General features: G+C 42.5%; 1 protein-coding gene across 1 annotated transcript in view; it reads left to right on the top strand.

Annotated features, from left to right (window-relative positions):
* Positions 1-15,187, top strand: part of KIF13B (kinesin family member 13B) — a 199,254-nt gene that overhangs the window by 166,913 nt on the left and 17,154 nt on the right. Inside the window, exons 36-37 of the mRNA XM_065400572.1 lie at positions 6,888-7,005; positions 8,132-8,265. Of these exons, the coding sequence (XP_065256644.1) occupies positions 6,888-7,005; positions 8,132-8,265 (252 nt within the window). The remainder of the gene's footprint in view (positions 1-6,887; positions 7,006-8,131; positions 8,266-15,187) is intronic.

Here is a 15,187-nt window from a genome sequence, read left to right as displayed (position 1 = left end):
TCTCTCTAGTGCCCAATGCCCAGTACTTCAGAGGGAATTATCCGAACATGACAATTATCGAGTGATCCATCCGCTGTCATCCACTCCCAGAGCATGGGGTTGCATCTCTGACCATCTTGGCTAATAGCCATTGATGGACCTATTCTCCATGAATTTATCTAGTTCTTTTTTGAACCTAGTTTTGGCCTTCACAGCATCTCCTGGCAACAAATTCCACAGTTTGACTGTGTGTTGTGCCTTTTGTTTGTTTTAAACCTGTCACCTATTAATTTCATTGGGTGACCCCTAGTTCTTGTGTTATGAGAAGGAATAAATAACACTCTCCATACCATTCATGATTTTATAGACCTCTGTCATATTCCTGCCTTAGTCATCTCTTTTCCAAGCTGAAAATTCCCAGTCTTTTTAATCTCTCCTCATACGGAAGCTGTTCCATACCCTTAATCATTTTTGTTGACCTTCTCTGTACCTTTTCCAATTCTAATCTATCTCTTTAGAGATGGGGTGACCAGAACTGTTTGCAGTATTCATGGTGTGGGCATACCATGAATTTATATAGTGGCATTATGATATTTATTGTCTTATTATCTATCCCTTTCCTAATGTTTCCTAACACTCTGTTTGACTGCCACTTCACACTGAGCAATGTTTTCAGAGAACTATCCACAATGACTCCAAGATCTTTCTTGAGTGGTAACAGCTAATTTAGATCCAATCATTTTATATGCGTAATTGGGATTATGTTTTCCAATGTGCTTTACTTTGCATTTATCAACATTATTTGTATGGGCCATTTTGTTGCCTAGTCACCCAGTTTTGTGAGATCCCTTTGTACAGTAACTGTTTGCTGCCTGTTTTGGGCTTAACTATCTTGAGTAATGGTGTATCGTCTGCAAATTTTGCCACCTCACTGTTTACCCGTTTTTCCAGATCATTTAAGAATACGTTGAACAGCACAAGTCCCAGGACAGATCTTTGGGGGACCCTGCCATTTATCTCTCTTCATTGTGAAAACTAACCTTTTATTCCTACCCTTTATTTCCTGTCTTTTAACCAGTTACTGATCTATGAGAGGATCTTCCCTCTCATCCCATGACTGCTTACTTTGCTTAAGAGTCTTTGGTGAGGGACTTTATCAAAGTCCTTCTGAAAAGTCCAAGTACACTATATCCGCTGGCTCACTCTTTTGCACGTTTGTTGACCCACCTCAAAGAATTCTGATAGATTGATGAGGCATGATTTCCCTTTACAAAAGCCATCTAGACTCTTCTCCAACAAATTATGTTCATCTGTGTGTTCATGCTACACTGATGCCAATGAGTAACTCCATCGAAAACAATGGTGTTATATCAACATGAAACTGTTGTAACTGAGAGGAGACTGAGCCTGTTGGATGCATCTTTCTTTTTATGTTGTCACAAAGCTCCAGCTGTTCAGGTACAGCTGTTTCATAGTTTCGTAGAAATGTGTAATTTGTGGCGTGGTGAAGTGATCCACAGGCCTCTTCTTACTAGTTGAAACTAACTAGATGGACATGAAACAAGCAAATGTGTTACAATCCTGTAATGGCAGCTGGGCAGTGAATTAGAAGACATCACAGGTCTTTTCTACATCTAACCTCTGTGATTCTGTAAGGTTTCCATGGACTAGTCTTTCATTGTTAGTATCCAGGTGGCTCGCTCTCCCCCACCCTCACTCACTTTCACTGGGCTGGGGTAGGGGCTTGGGGTGCAGGAGGGGGTGAGGGCTCTGGGGTGGGGCCAGGGATGAGGGGTTTGAGGTGCAGGAGGGGGATCCAGGTTGGGGGGAGGGCTCTGGGCTGGGGTTTGTGTGTGAGGGCTCTGGGCTGCGGGGGCGGGCTCTGGGCTAGGCCTGGGGATGAGGGCTTTGGGATGCAGTGCGGGGCTCAGGGCTGGGGCAGGGGGTTGGGGGGCAGGAGGGGTCTCAGGGCAGGGGGTTGGGGCTCGGGGTTGGGACGCGGGCTTACCTGGGGCAGTTCTCGGTGAGGGGAGGGGGCCTAAGGCAGGCTGCCTGCCTGTCCTGACACCGCGTTGCGCATGCCCCAGAAGCAGCCAGCAGATCCGCCGCTAGTAGGTGGGGGGACAAGAGGTTCCACATGCTGCTCTCGCCTGCCACAGTCACTGCCCCCCCCCCCCAGTGGTTTCCGGCCAATGGGAGTGCGGAGTCAGTGCTTGGGGCGGGGGCAGTGTCTGGAGGCCCATGGCCCCCCGCCTAGCAGCCGGACCTGCTGGCCGCTTCCGGGGCGCAGCATGGAGCCAGGACAGGTAGGGGACTAGCCTGCCTTCGCACCGCTGACGGAACCTTAAACGGCCCAGTCGGTGGTGCTGACCGGAGCTGCCAGGGTCCCTTTTCAACCGGGTGTTCCAGTCAAAAACCAGACACCTGGTCACCCTAGATGGGACAGAAATGGTAGGAGGTTCTCTTGCAGCCACCAAAACAGGCACTTTGGAAATATTCAAACAAGGAACCAGAATGGTCTTACAGCAAGAGCTGGCTCTTCATTTCTTTGCACATAGGTGGGTGGCAGCACTTCAGAGTAAGAGATTAGGAAAATCCTTTGCCAGGAGTGGAGCAGGAGAGTGTGTGTAGTGGCGCTTTTTAGAAATGCATTCAAAATTAGCTGTGCATACCGACATCGCAGGCATGCACAGATTTTTACAATGGGCAGCTTCTGAAGAGTTAACCCTCTATCGCCCCTTTGACCGAGACCTTTATTTAAAATCTGTTTAGGGGAATCACTTGTGGGCTTCATATTTTTTTAACGATGCATTATAGAATTAAACCATCCAGTCGGGATAGGGAGGAGGGAGACACATTTTCAGAGCTGATATGGTTTTGGGGGGGGAGGGGAATTCTATTATATCTTACACATCAATACAAGTGCCAGCTGCGTTATGATTTTATGATTTCACTGGTCATATAAGCTGCAGCTGGATTTTTAGATCCCAAGTCACTTGCACCGGCTGTTAACTCTGGGTTTTTTTGTCTTGTAAATTGAGCAAATTGGATATGGAGTCAATGAGAGGGACCAAATATGGAGTCTGACACTACTGTCCTAACATCAAAAGACAATAGTTACTCCAGCTTTATACCCTGATAACAGAGCTGCATTTGGTCCCATCTCTGTCTTTGAGTTATATCTGCTTGCTTTAGAGAGGACAAGCCAATTTCCTCCATTCCAAGTCATTCCTCTGACTATAACCACACAGTGATAAAATTCTTTACAAGTAGGCCCTAAAATATGTTGTTAATGATATCCATTCTATCCTGGTCGTGTCTGTCTCCCTTTGAAATCTGTGGGAAGCTGCTGCCTATGTTGTATCTCAAAGGCGTGTGGGAAGGCAGGGCCACTTGAGCCTAAACCCCAGTTGGCACCAGTGATAGTTCTCTAGGTTGTATCAAAGTAGATCAGTGCAAATTAGTGCACTCTCCTATTTATTACAGCAGACAGGGATAGGAATGGGGCTATGGTAATATTTAAAAACTGTGACTACTTTTTCGTAAAGTTCTTTCTGAAAGCCTTGGATAGATGAGACACTAAGGCTTTCATTTCTGTGGTCTAGTGGCAGCATTTTAACAGCCTGCCAACTGGGAAAAAATAGTTGAGGCTGGTGAAGCCTAGAGAACACTTTTAGGAAATAACTCATAATATTTGCTACAAGACTCCTGTGCACATTGGGGCTGACTCCAAATAAACTTCTTAGCATTCTTTCTGGAGGATAGAGTGCTACATTGTCGAGTACCAGCAGAGAAGAAAGAAAGCAATGGGAAAATATTCCAGAAATCAGTGGAACATATTAGAAACAACCCTGTATCAAAACATGGCAGGGAACATGTGTTCTTCCAGTGGCCATTTTTGATTTGCTAAATTAAGTCCGTTGACCTTGGTGTTCAGTCATTTGGCAGTGACCATGTACTGTGTACATAATACAGTTCCTTCAGACAAAGGATGTATAAGCACTTTCCCCTTCCCCTGCCACGCTTCTTGATGGAAACTAAAGTTTCACGGCCCTGAGTCTAACCAGTTGGCATTAGTTACAAATTTAGACGTTTCAGTCAGTAAATGTACAAAACAAGTGAGAGCCATGTCTAATAAACATACATGAAACTTGGGAACTGCATCAAGTTAATATATAACATACTCTTGCATTTTTTCTGTCCACGGTACAAATCTCTAAATAGCTTTTGGTCACTGAACAAGTTTATATTCATATTGTATAGGTCTTTTCCCTTCCATTGACAGTTGAGCATTCTTGCCCCCCTCCTTTTACCTCTGTACTCTTTGGGGAATATTATTTGGTCCCTTGGGTTCTGTTATCCACTCTATACTGATCTGTTCTGTTGGCAATACACCTCTTAATTCTCTGACCATTAGAGTAGCTCCACCTGCCACTAGAATATCTCCTCCTGGATGGCTTGCTGGCTTCTCAAAGTCAATGGGTCATAGTCATCCTGATTAATCTTGCCTCATGTCCAAAACTGGGATATTCTTTCCTCTCTCTTCTTCCACATGCTCACTGCTAAGAACTACTATTCTTCAAATACTTGTACATGTGGATGCCATTCTAGGAGCATGTGCCTCCCCACGATCCTGAGGGCATAAAGGATGGAATGGGCCCAAATGCCTCTGTTTCTTCTTATCACCTATGGCAGTGAGACAGAACTTGTGTCCACCTGCTACCCCTTAGCACTTTTCTGTTAGTTAGAAGCAGTTGAGTTCTTAACATTTCACTTTATTTAGCCCATTGGCAAAATAATAGAAATAGTGTTTTAGCAAATCTGAGACTCTTCTACTGAAGCATTGACCTTATAGCTGTGGCACAGTTTCCAGGCTTTAAGTCCTGCTCTTCCTATGAGGCAGCAATGCCCCTGAATGATGGGCATTCTAAAGGCCTCTTTTGCCTTGGAGAAGACCCCATTCCTGACAAGTGCTCCATCTGTAAAACTTTCTCCAAATGGATCCAGGAAGCCTGAGTCACTTGGCTGAAATTATTTCTATTGGAGCAATCAATGAAGGGCACTTTTGACTCAGAGAATCATGAGTTGAAAGATGATTCAGCTATTCATAAACTGCATTTGGCCAATGCTCTGATAAGCTATCCCTGGTACCTGTGTCTCCATAGCTACCAAAGGGCCTCAGACCTTGTCTAGAGGTAGCAAATGATCAGTACAGACCTCCATGGGTCAGTCAGTTGCTTCTGCTGACTGGCAGAAATGAGCACTATTCTAAGACCCAAACATAGCATCAATCACCTTTCCTGGTAGCATCAAAGCACAGTTCCTTCTTCAAAGCCTGACCTGCAACCTGGATCAGTTCTACTGCCTGATGCATGCGCTTTGGCACTGGCACCGTGGCAATTGAGCTCTGGCATCAACCTTTCTATATTGGTACCAGCTACCTCATTACCATCTACACTGATGATGTTCTCACTGGTGTGAGAGATGAGACCCTCACTGGCCTTGATCTCTATGGTACCCCTTTCCTCAGTACCGCCTTCTTCAGTACTGTCTGTATTTACAAATTCTAGAGACCTAGTTATCATGCTGAACTAAAATATTCTCTTAACTAAATAAATTAGCCCCGCCATCTCACATTAAATCATGATCTACTAAGGCCCAAGCAACCTCACTGGCATTCTTGAGGAATATTTCTGTATCAGAAATTTGCAGGGCTGCCAGTTAGAGGCTCAGTGCATATTGTTATTCAGCACTCATTGTTACAGATGTTGGATCTGGTGTCCAGTTTGGTAAGGTGGTCCTGCAATCTTTATTTAAGTAGGACTCCAAGCTCCCGTCTCCTTAGGGCGATAAAAGCTAGCTGATCACCTAGGATGGGATTTATGTGGACAAAAGCTTGGGGAAAAAAATGGTCACTTATGGTAACTGTGGGTGTTTGAGATGTTGTATCCACGTGGATTCCACAACCTGTCCTCCTTTCCCACTACTGTGGAGTCTTTTAGCTTTGGGGTTCTGTATTGGCAAAGGAACTAAAGCAGTTGGGCCTGCTCCACCCTTTATGCCTTTGGGGCGGAGGGCACAAAAGTCTGTGGTGAGCAGACATCGTACCAAAGTGCACATAGGGTGCATGCAAACCTAAATGGGATCCAAGTGAACAGAACTTCTCTAAGAACACTTACTGTACAGCAGGTCATTTTTCTTCTTCAACGTCTTCCTTCCTTTAGTGCAGGCCCTCTCTAGATCCTGCCACTTAGTATCTCCACATTTCATCCCTATCTGCAATGCTAAAACACTAACCCGTTCTCTAATTACTTCTCTCCTTGACTGCTGGGTATCTGCCATAATCCAGTTTCTTTTTCTTCCATCTCTCTTCCTTTCAGTGTATAGAACAAGCAAGGTCATCTTCGTTTCTTGCTGATCTTATCTCCTGTCATACTACTTGAACCTATGCACTAGCTTTCCCTTCAGCCCAAAGATCAAGGCTGTCCACATCCATCTATTCTCATTATCTCCTGCTCTCCCTCCCTTTCATGCAAACTTCACTCTTGAATGCTACTTTAGAAAGCCACAAAGTCTTCCTAGATTTTTGGGTTAAAAGGTGCCAGTATGATCATCTAGTCATACCTATGCATAATGATAGAATTTCATTCAGTGATTCTTGCAATTAGCCCTCAGTGGTTGTAAGTGGACAAAGGAGTCTGCCAGTGTCAATGGGAGCTGATGATGCTCAGCATCTTGTGAGATTGGGCATTCAATTCAACTGAAAACATTTTGGGGCATGGGTTTGTCCTTAGTTTTGTACATTCTGCGTACTGCGAAGCGTTGTATATGCTGGCATGCTGTATAAGTATTAGCAGACTCCTACTCTGCACAATACTTTTGAAAATATAAACTTACTTTTCTTCTAGGGTCGATGGGAGAGCCAGCAAGATATATCCCAAATTGCAACACATTCTGGTAGTGGGATGACCCCGTCTCATACATCTTTGTCAGGCTCTGCTCAGCAAAACCATTCTAATGATCCAGGTAACAGCTTTCCCAAAGCTAAATCGGCTATGGTAAAAGTTTAGAGTGAAACATTCTATTTGGAACTGCAGGAGAAAAGGGGGCGGAGGTAGTCTCTCTGAATGTACAGTTGGAATTTTTTTTTTTTAAAAGAATACCTATTGAGTTCTACCATTGTGCTCTGTACTGTGCAAACAGATATTGAGCATCAGTAAGAACTTGACATTCACTGTCCTGAGTATCTGCCCTAACCATTGTCTTTCTTTACTTTGATATGGGGAAACTGCAGTTCTGCAAACCCTGGCTGGTATGCAAAGTGTTCAGTGGTGCCCACTGTTTGTGAAGACACTGTCCTTGCCTCCAGAAGCTTACATTCTTAATTAACAGACAAAGCAATTCAGACACATAGTAATATACCATATGTTATGCAAGTAAAATGGCAAAGGCTGCAAAGCTACCAATGTATTAGAAAATAACGAAGAAAGTGCAGATTGGGGTGGATATTTTGCATATAGAACCCAATGTATAATGGAAGAGTGCAGTGATAAAGTTGTCTGTTTTTCTGTACTGGTTATAACTAGTGTTTCTCAAGGGGGATGAGAGCAGAGTGACAGCAGTAGAGTAAAGGAACAGGTGTGAGCTGGGAGAGCTGCATGACCCTGGTTATGTACCGATGGAGTCAAGATTACTTAATTCTAATCCATGTTGCTATTTCTAGGGTGTGATTTAGTAATCAAGTTTACCTTGTTAAAGTTTTGCACTTGCGTAGTAATATTTTATCATCTGTGTTGCTTGTTTCTGGATTTTTAAATTCTACTACTGCAATTCTTAAAGCATTTAGTGTTTCCAAATCCTTGTATGTATATTAAGCCTTGGCATCCTATGTGAGAGAGGGAGCTCTTATCCCTGTTTTACAGAAGGGCAAACTGAGCCTCAGAGAGTTTGTGACTTGCCCAAGATCACACATTAATTCAGTGGAAGAGCTGGAAATAGTAACAGGGGTCCTGACTACTAGTCCTTTGTTGTTCTGACCTCTAGTCAACTCCCTCCCTAGTGCTGATTACAACATTAGAAGGTTCATAGATTTTCTATTGTGAAAGAACCGCAGCTGTTGATTACACTTTTTTTAAAAAAACTTTGTTGACAGGACTCAGTAGCCTGGCTGCCTCCTACCTGAATCCAGTAAAATCCTTCGTGCCTCAGATGCCAAAGCTGCTTAAGTCTCTCTTTCCTGCTAGAGATGAGAAAAAGGGCAGGCAGACCTCTCCTCTTGCCCAGCAGGTAAAAAAAAACCAAACCACGCACACACGCGCACACACACACACACCAATATTGGTGAGCACTGTTATAATGACTTGCTGGCAGAAAGCTGTTTTGTATGTTGCTGTAGGGCAAACCAAGCTTTTAGTCATAGTAAAAGCTTATATGATACATTTTCCCCTCCACAGTATCCAGAGATAGTGGAGCTGTTTTAACTTATTGATACTCTCAGCCCACTTGGCTTTTTTAAAGTGCCAAGTGCGCTACTAATGTGATTTATGGTAATACCACTTGCAGCAACAATAGTAAAATTTATGAAGTGCACTTAGTGTTGTTTGTATATTGCCAAGTGGAAAATGTAATTCTATTTTTAATTCCTGATTTCATTTCCCATCACCCACCCTTTAGCACCTTTTCCCTCTGACTTGTGCAATGTACTTGGAGCAGTAGTTTTTATTTCTATCCCAGTCTATTCCACATGCCAGAGATGCACCTCATCTTTTTCATATGCTTGTAAGTCCCCACCTGTTCCAGGTTCAGCCCTTGTGCTCCAGGTAGCAACTAATGCATAGTCAAATATCAGAAAACACTATCCTTTATTTTAGATAGAGACAGACTTGTTGAAAATGAGATCTTCAACTTTACAGGCACTATCTTATTTTATATAAATAGCTGGAGTTGTTTAAAAAAAAAAAAAAGCCTCTTCATTGTGTGTGACTCACGTAGTATGGGAGAATTTGCAGGAGTGAAAAGAATAGAGTTCTGTGTATTTATTTTAAACAAAAACCTGGAGCCAGATCTTCAGTTGTTATAAATCAGTGAAGCTCAGTTTGGCCTATGGTCTGTTAAGGTACTTCTGTAATGCAAAAAAAATAATCCCATGGTAGCGAGACTCAGAGCCCAGGTCTACAGACTCAGGCTCATGCTACAGCACTAAAAATAGCTGTGTAGACGTTCCGGCTCAGGTCTGAGACCCACCCTACTTACCGGGATTCAGAATCTGAGTTCCAGGCCGAGCAGGAATGTTTTCACCGCTATTTTAGCGCTGTAGCATGAAAACCACAAGGCTGAGTCCATAGACTCAGGTTCTGAGACTCCCTGATGCAGGGTTGGTTTGTTTTGTTTTTTCAGTGTATACATACCCTGAAGTTGGAGGGCTCTGTTGTCCCCTCAGATTTGGTGCTTCAGGTTTACACTATCAGGTAGCTTAGAACCCTAAATTTAGGTTTAGTTTGAAAATACGCATGGACAGGTAGTGAGAGTGTGTGAAAAGATGTATACTAGAGAGAGAAGGTAATATCTTCTATTACCTCGCCCACCTTGTCTCTGTAATAGCCTGGGACAGACACGGTTACAATGACACTGGGTACTTTCACTTTCAGAAATGTTTTCATGAATTTTGTTTAACTTCCATGAAAAGCTTTTTGTGGTAGGGATTCAAACATTCCTGAGAAATGGAAAATCAGAAAGTGAAATTAACCACATTCTTGTCTTTGTTCGAGCCAAGAGAAATACAACAAGGAAGTGAAGAGCATAAACTGTGGAAAAATACATTAAAATATTAAATATTCTTTCTGTTTTAATAATCTTAGCTGATATAAACACAGATAAGGATGTCTTTAAAAAATAACCTTTTTAATGAGAATGTTCCTTTAAGCAGTCACATTGCATAATGTCTTTTCTCCCTAAAATAATGAAGAAAAAAAAAAACATAGTTTATTCCCAGTTTTTATCCTAATAATGATGTTTCCACCTGTACACTACCTTTCATCCAAGAGCGTTGAAGTGCTTTACAACAGCCGTGGCAAGGAGATAACCACTCTGATTTCAGTTTACTTGGCTGTAAAATGGGGATAATAAAACTTAGAGGGCCAAATTTTTAAAAGTATTTTAGGTGCCTAAAAATGTAAATAGGTGCCTAGTGAGATTTGTAAAGATGCCTAAGGGCTTGTACGCTCAGGGGCACTCAGGAACGTTAATCTGAATTAACTAAAGGTGTGAATTTTAAATGGGTTAAACTCCCTTAAATCCCTGTGTGGACAATCTCATTCAGAATTAAAGATAAAATAGCTAAATTAAACTAAACTGAATTATGGTCACTTTAATCCTCAATGAGAGCAGGGCCGGCTCCAGGCACCAGCTTAACAAGCAGGTGCTTGGGGCGGCCAAGGGAGAGGGGCGGCACCTGCGGCAATTCGGGGGCGGCAGGTCCCTCACTCTCTCTAGGAGCGAAGGACCTGCCGCTGAACTGCCCGCGCCGATCGCGGCTTTTTTTTTTTTTTTTTTTTTTTTGCTTGGGGCGGCAGAAATGCTGGAGTCGGCCCTGAATGAGAGTGTATACACAGTTCAACAAAGCCACTTAAAATTCACACCTTTAATTAATTTAGATTAATTTTCGAGTGTGTCCCTGGTTAAACAAGCCTTAAGTGAATTGCCTGAAGTTGCACTGAATCAATGGCAGAGTCAGAATTAGATCTCAGAAGTCCCAATTTCCTAACTCCTACTCAAGTTTCTTGTCTGCACTCCCCCACACAGATCAAGATCAGTTGGTTACATTATTTGTTTGAAGTAGTTTTTTTCAACTATAAAGCCAGCAGTTTAAAGAAGCTTTGCATTTAAATTATAGCATAATAGAAGTGCTCAGATACCCCAGTGATGGGCGCAGCACAGGGACCTGAATGTGAGAGAATATTATTTCTGACTATTAAAAATAAATAAAATGCTAATGCATAAATAGGAATGTACAGAGTTTCTAACATTTGGTTATATTGGAGAGCAACCTAAGGTTTTCCAAGACCATTGGATCAATATAATGAAATGAAACGATAAAATTAATACAAGCTTAATGCTTTTAGTTTTCTTAATGCAACAAATCAGCTGCATTACAAAGTCAGGTCACCTGCTGTCCATAAGAAACATACATATTTTCTTCATTGCTCTGTCAGTAAATGAACTGAGCTTCCTAATCCCCATTGGGAACCGCAATACATCGAAGAAAAAGCAGTAATTGAAGTAGAGCTATAGAGCTAGCTTCCTCCTGTATTGCACCAACAGATAAATATCAACTGTTGGAGTAAGACTTGTTTTTGAAAACGTAAATGATATTGTGACTCGCATGATCTTACTTGCACTTCATTTGTAATGGGCCTGATATGAACATGGTCTCATGGGTTAAATGCAGGCTGAAGGAATGTAAACCGAAGGCATTAGTGATAAATGGCAATGTATTGAGCAGGAGGTGCTACCAGGATCAGTGTCAGGTGTTCAGCTGTAAGCCTTTTTTAATCTGGCAGAGGCAAATGGTAAATTTGCTAACTCCTGCAGATGTTATTGAAGTGGGAGGTGTTGCACATTCCACTGAATACTAAAACACAATAAAAAGGATATGGCCAGGGAAGAAAATTATACTGAACCTAGAAAAATACCAACTGGTGCAGTGGCAGGACAAAACTCTGATGTCCAATGGCAAGGAAGATCATGGAAATGGTGTAATGCCAGCGGTGGTAGCAAATGGCCAACTAGAAAATACTGCTTCAAAAAAAAAAAAAAAAGCAAAGTGAAATTCTGGTGGCACTTGCAAAGGAATTTCATCACTTAAAATGATGCATCTGCAGAAGTGAGGTGTTTTACCCACAAAAGCTTATGCCCAAATAAATCTGTTAGTCTTTAAAGTGCCATCGGACTCCTTGTTGTTTTTGTGGATACAGACTAACACGGCTACCCCCTGATACATCACTTAAAAAGGAATTGATGGGCTTCTTTCTGGTACAGAGTGCACCTTGAATATTGCGTGCAGTGTATAGGGTGCCCCTTAGGTGCCGTATAAATACACAGTTCTTATGATCAGAAAGCAATCAACAAATTGGAGGGAATTAGAGAAGAGCAACAAAAATGACTAAAAGGCTGGAGGGATTGATTTACGAGGGAAGAGTAAAATATCTAAACCAGTTTAGCTTCACTAAAGGAAAAATAAAGGGTAAAGATCTGATATGTCTACAAGCATTTGAATGTAAATAATGAAGAGGGAGACTAGTTGCTTAGGAGAGTTCTGGGGGATATAAATAGAAGACGAGAGATGAAATTATGCAAAGGGAAACTTTAGAAATTTTTGTTGATACTAATTGAAAAGTGAGATCTATTAGACAATAGAGTCTAATAGATTCTGAAAGGAAGTGGAAGGCCTTATCTCAAAAATACAAATCAGTCCACAGACATTAACAAGAAATTGCTTTCAATTACTTGGACATGTGACAGCTTGCACCTTTGTGACACAATATGCCAAGTTATGCCTTGATATTTCCTGGACTGGCTCAGGATGGTTTATACCCTGAACAAACACAACCTGAACAAGCTGGTGTCAGTCCCTTATCAGGTGTGAGACTCCCAACGGGTGGAAAGGCTTACACAATGTTTGTGCAGGTGTTCCATTCATCCAGGTCTTCCCGACCATCACCATAATGACAGATGCATCTCTGGTAGGTTGGGGAGTGCATTTAGGGATCCATACCATTCAGGGTACGGTTACACATCAACCTCCTGGAGGTGAAGGCAGTAAGGAATGCCTGTATCCACTTCCAGCCATTAGTCAGCAACAGATCCACAAAAACCATGACAATGTAGCCTGCATGTTCTATATCAGCTGGCAGGGGGAATGAGATACTCTTCTTTGTGCTGAAGCAATGAGGCTATGGAACTGGTGTATAGCCAACCACATCCTAATTTCAGCAGCCTACTTCCTGGGCATACAAAACACTAAGGCCAATGACCTCAGCAGGCACTTCTTCCAGAACTACGAATGGGAGTTCAACTCCCGGATTCTCAATCACATTTTCGTGACTTAGGGAATTCCAAAAGTGGATCTCTTTGCCACAGTTATGAACAGGAAGTGCAAACTATTTTGCTTGAAAGGGGGCTTGGGCCCTCACTCACTGGGAGATGCTTTCCTCATTCTTGGATGAGAGGCCTTCTGTATGAATTTCTTCCAATGGTCCTAAGATTGAAAGTGGTAAACAAGATCAAGCAAGTCAAAGCCAAGATCATAGTAATAGTTCGAATGTGGCCCAGACAACCCTGGTACTCTTCCTGGTGTGTCCAGCTATGAGTCTTTCCTCCATTTCCAACCTTCCCTCCTCCTCCTCCCCCAAGATACCAGTCAGACTCTCTGTCCCAACCTGGGAATTCTTCACCTCCGGGCTTGGTTAATGAATGGTTCGCAGGAATAGAGATTTCCTGTTCTGCAGAGGTATAGCAGATGTTATTAAATAGTAGAAAAAGATCTATGCATCATACTTTCTTGCAGAAATGGAAAAAATTTCACCACTGGTGTGATCAGTGACATCTGTTGTCTGTTCATTCTTCACTTTGTGGTGCCCTTGAGTATCTCCTGGAATTAGTCAGAATTATCTATGAGTTCTGTCAGGGTTCGCTTGGTGGTTCTCACAGTCTTTCATTCCCCAATTGAGGGATTCTCAGTGTTTGCTCATTCACCATGACAAAATTCATTATGGGATTGAGGAATCTTTATCCTTACATTAGAGAACCTACTCCTGTATGGGATTTAAACTTCATACTCAAATGTCTTATGAAATCCCCTTTCAAATCTATTCCCTTCTTCACCTATCCATGAAAATGGCTTTCTTGGTGGCCATCACTTCTGCTCGAAGAGTTGGGGAAATGGGATCTTTATTATTGGATCCTCTCTTTACAGTGTCCTTGAAAGGTAGTCTCATCACACTCACATCCTAAACTTCTACCTAAGGTATTGTTTGAATTTCATATCAATCAAGTCATCCGTCTCCCAGTTTTCTTCCTGAAACGGCACCAGAGCAGGGAGGATGCTGCCTTGCATACCCTAGGCATCAGGTGGGTGTTGGCCTTTTATTTGAGCAGAACCGGATCATTTAAAAAAGTCTCCAAGACTGTTTGTGTCAATAGCTGACAGGTCCAAATGTCCAACGTCTCCATGTAGAAACTTGCCAGATGGATTTCAGGGTGTATGGCATATTCATAAGAAGAAATAAGTTTACCTCTTCTTAGAGTATTAGCCCATTCCATGAGGTCTCTCTCTACCTCTCTGACATTGTTCCCATTGTTGAGATCTGCAAGGCTGCAACTTGGTCTTCAGTACATACATTTTCCAAGTGCCACACAGTGGTTCATTCTTCCCGATCAAATGCTGTCTTTGGGAATTCAGTCTTCTCTTCAGTATTGGACTCGACTCTGAAGCTCCCGCCTCCTGTTGAGGATACTGCTCTGAAGTCAGCTGAAGTCAAGCACCCTTAGGGACACTACTCAAAGGAGGAGAGGTTACTCACCCTGTGCAATAATTGGAGTTCTTCAAGATGAGTGTCCCTCCATTTTGTTTTGGAGTTTTCTCTACAGGACTCTTTGGTGGAGAAGGAACTGAGGGCAATTTGCCTGTACAGCCCTATATGTCCTTGGTGCAGAACACCAGGGTGTGTAGTGCATGTGCGCAGGCCAAATGGCCACTACTACCAAAAATCTCCGATCAAAGGTGCATAATTGAAGTGGAACACCCATCTCAAACTCCAGTTACTGCACAAGGTGAGTACCTCTCCGTCGCCATGACTAAGCAGGCCTCAGGGAGTGGGTAAGTGTGTGTTCCCAAAGCTCAACAGATGTTCTTTGGATGAAGCCAAATTTGAAAAGTTCTAATATTAATCTACAGCAAAAACAGAAGGTTTTGAGTACTTGTTCTGAAAATTATCAAAAATTATCTCAACAGTAGATTCTTATTTCCTCCATATGCTTTTGCTTAAGTAGGCATCTGCCTTAAAGTAAGATACGTTTTTGTATGTGTTTCCTTAGCAAGATGGTCTCTTCCAGTTCCATGTTTTGTTTGTAATCAATTGCTGTCTGGGTTCTAGAAATGCAAAGACATTACTGTGAAGCTGGTGGCAGCTGACAAAATTGCTGTCTTTGA

Source organism: Emys orbicularis, chromosome 3 (assembly GCF_028017835.1).
Source record: "Emys orbicularis isolate rEmyOrb1 chromosome 3, rEmyOrb1.hap1, whole genome shotgun sequence".
Classification (NCBI taxonomy): Eukaryota; Metazoa; Chordata; order Testudines; family Emydidae; genus Emys; species Emys orbicularis.
Note: the sequence above shows the minus strand (reverse complement) of the source record. Positions and strands in the feature narration are given on the sequence as shown.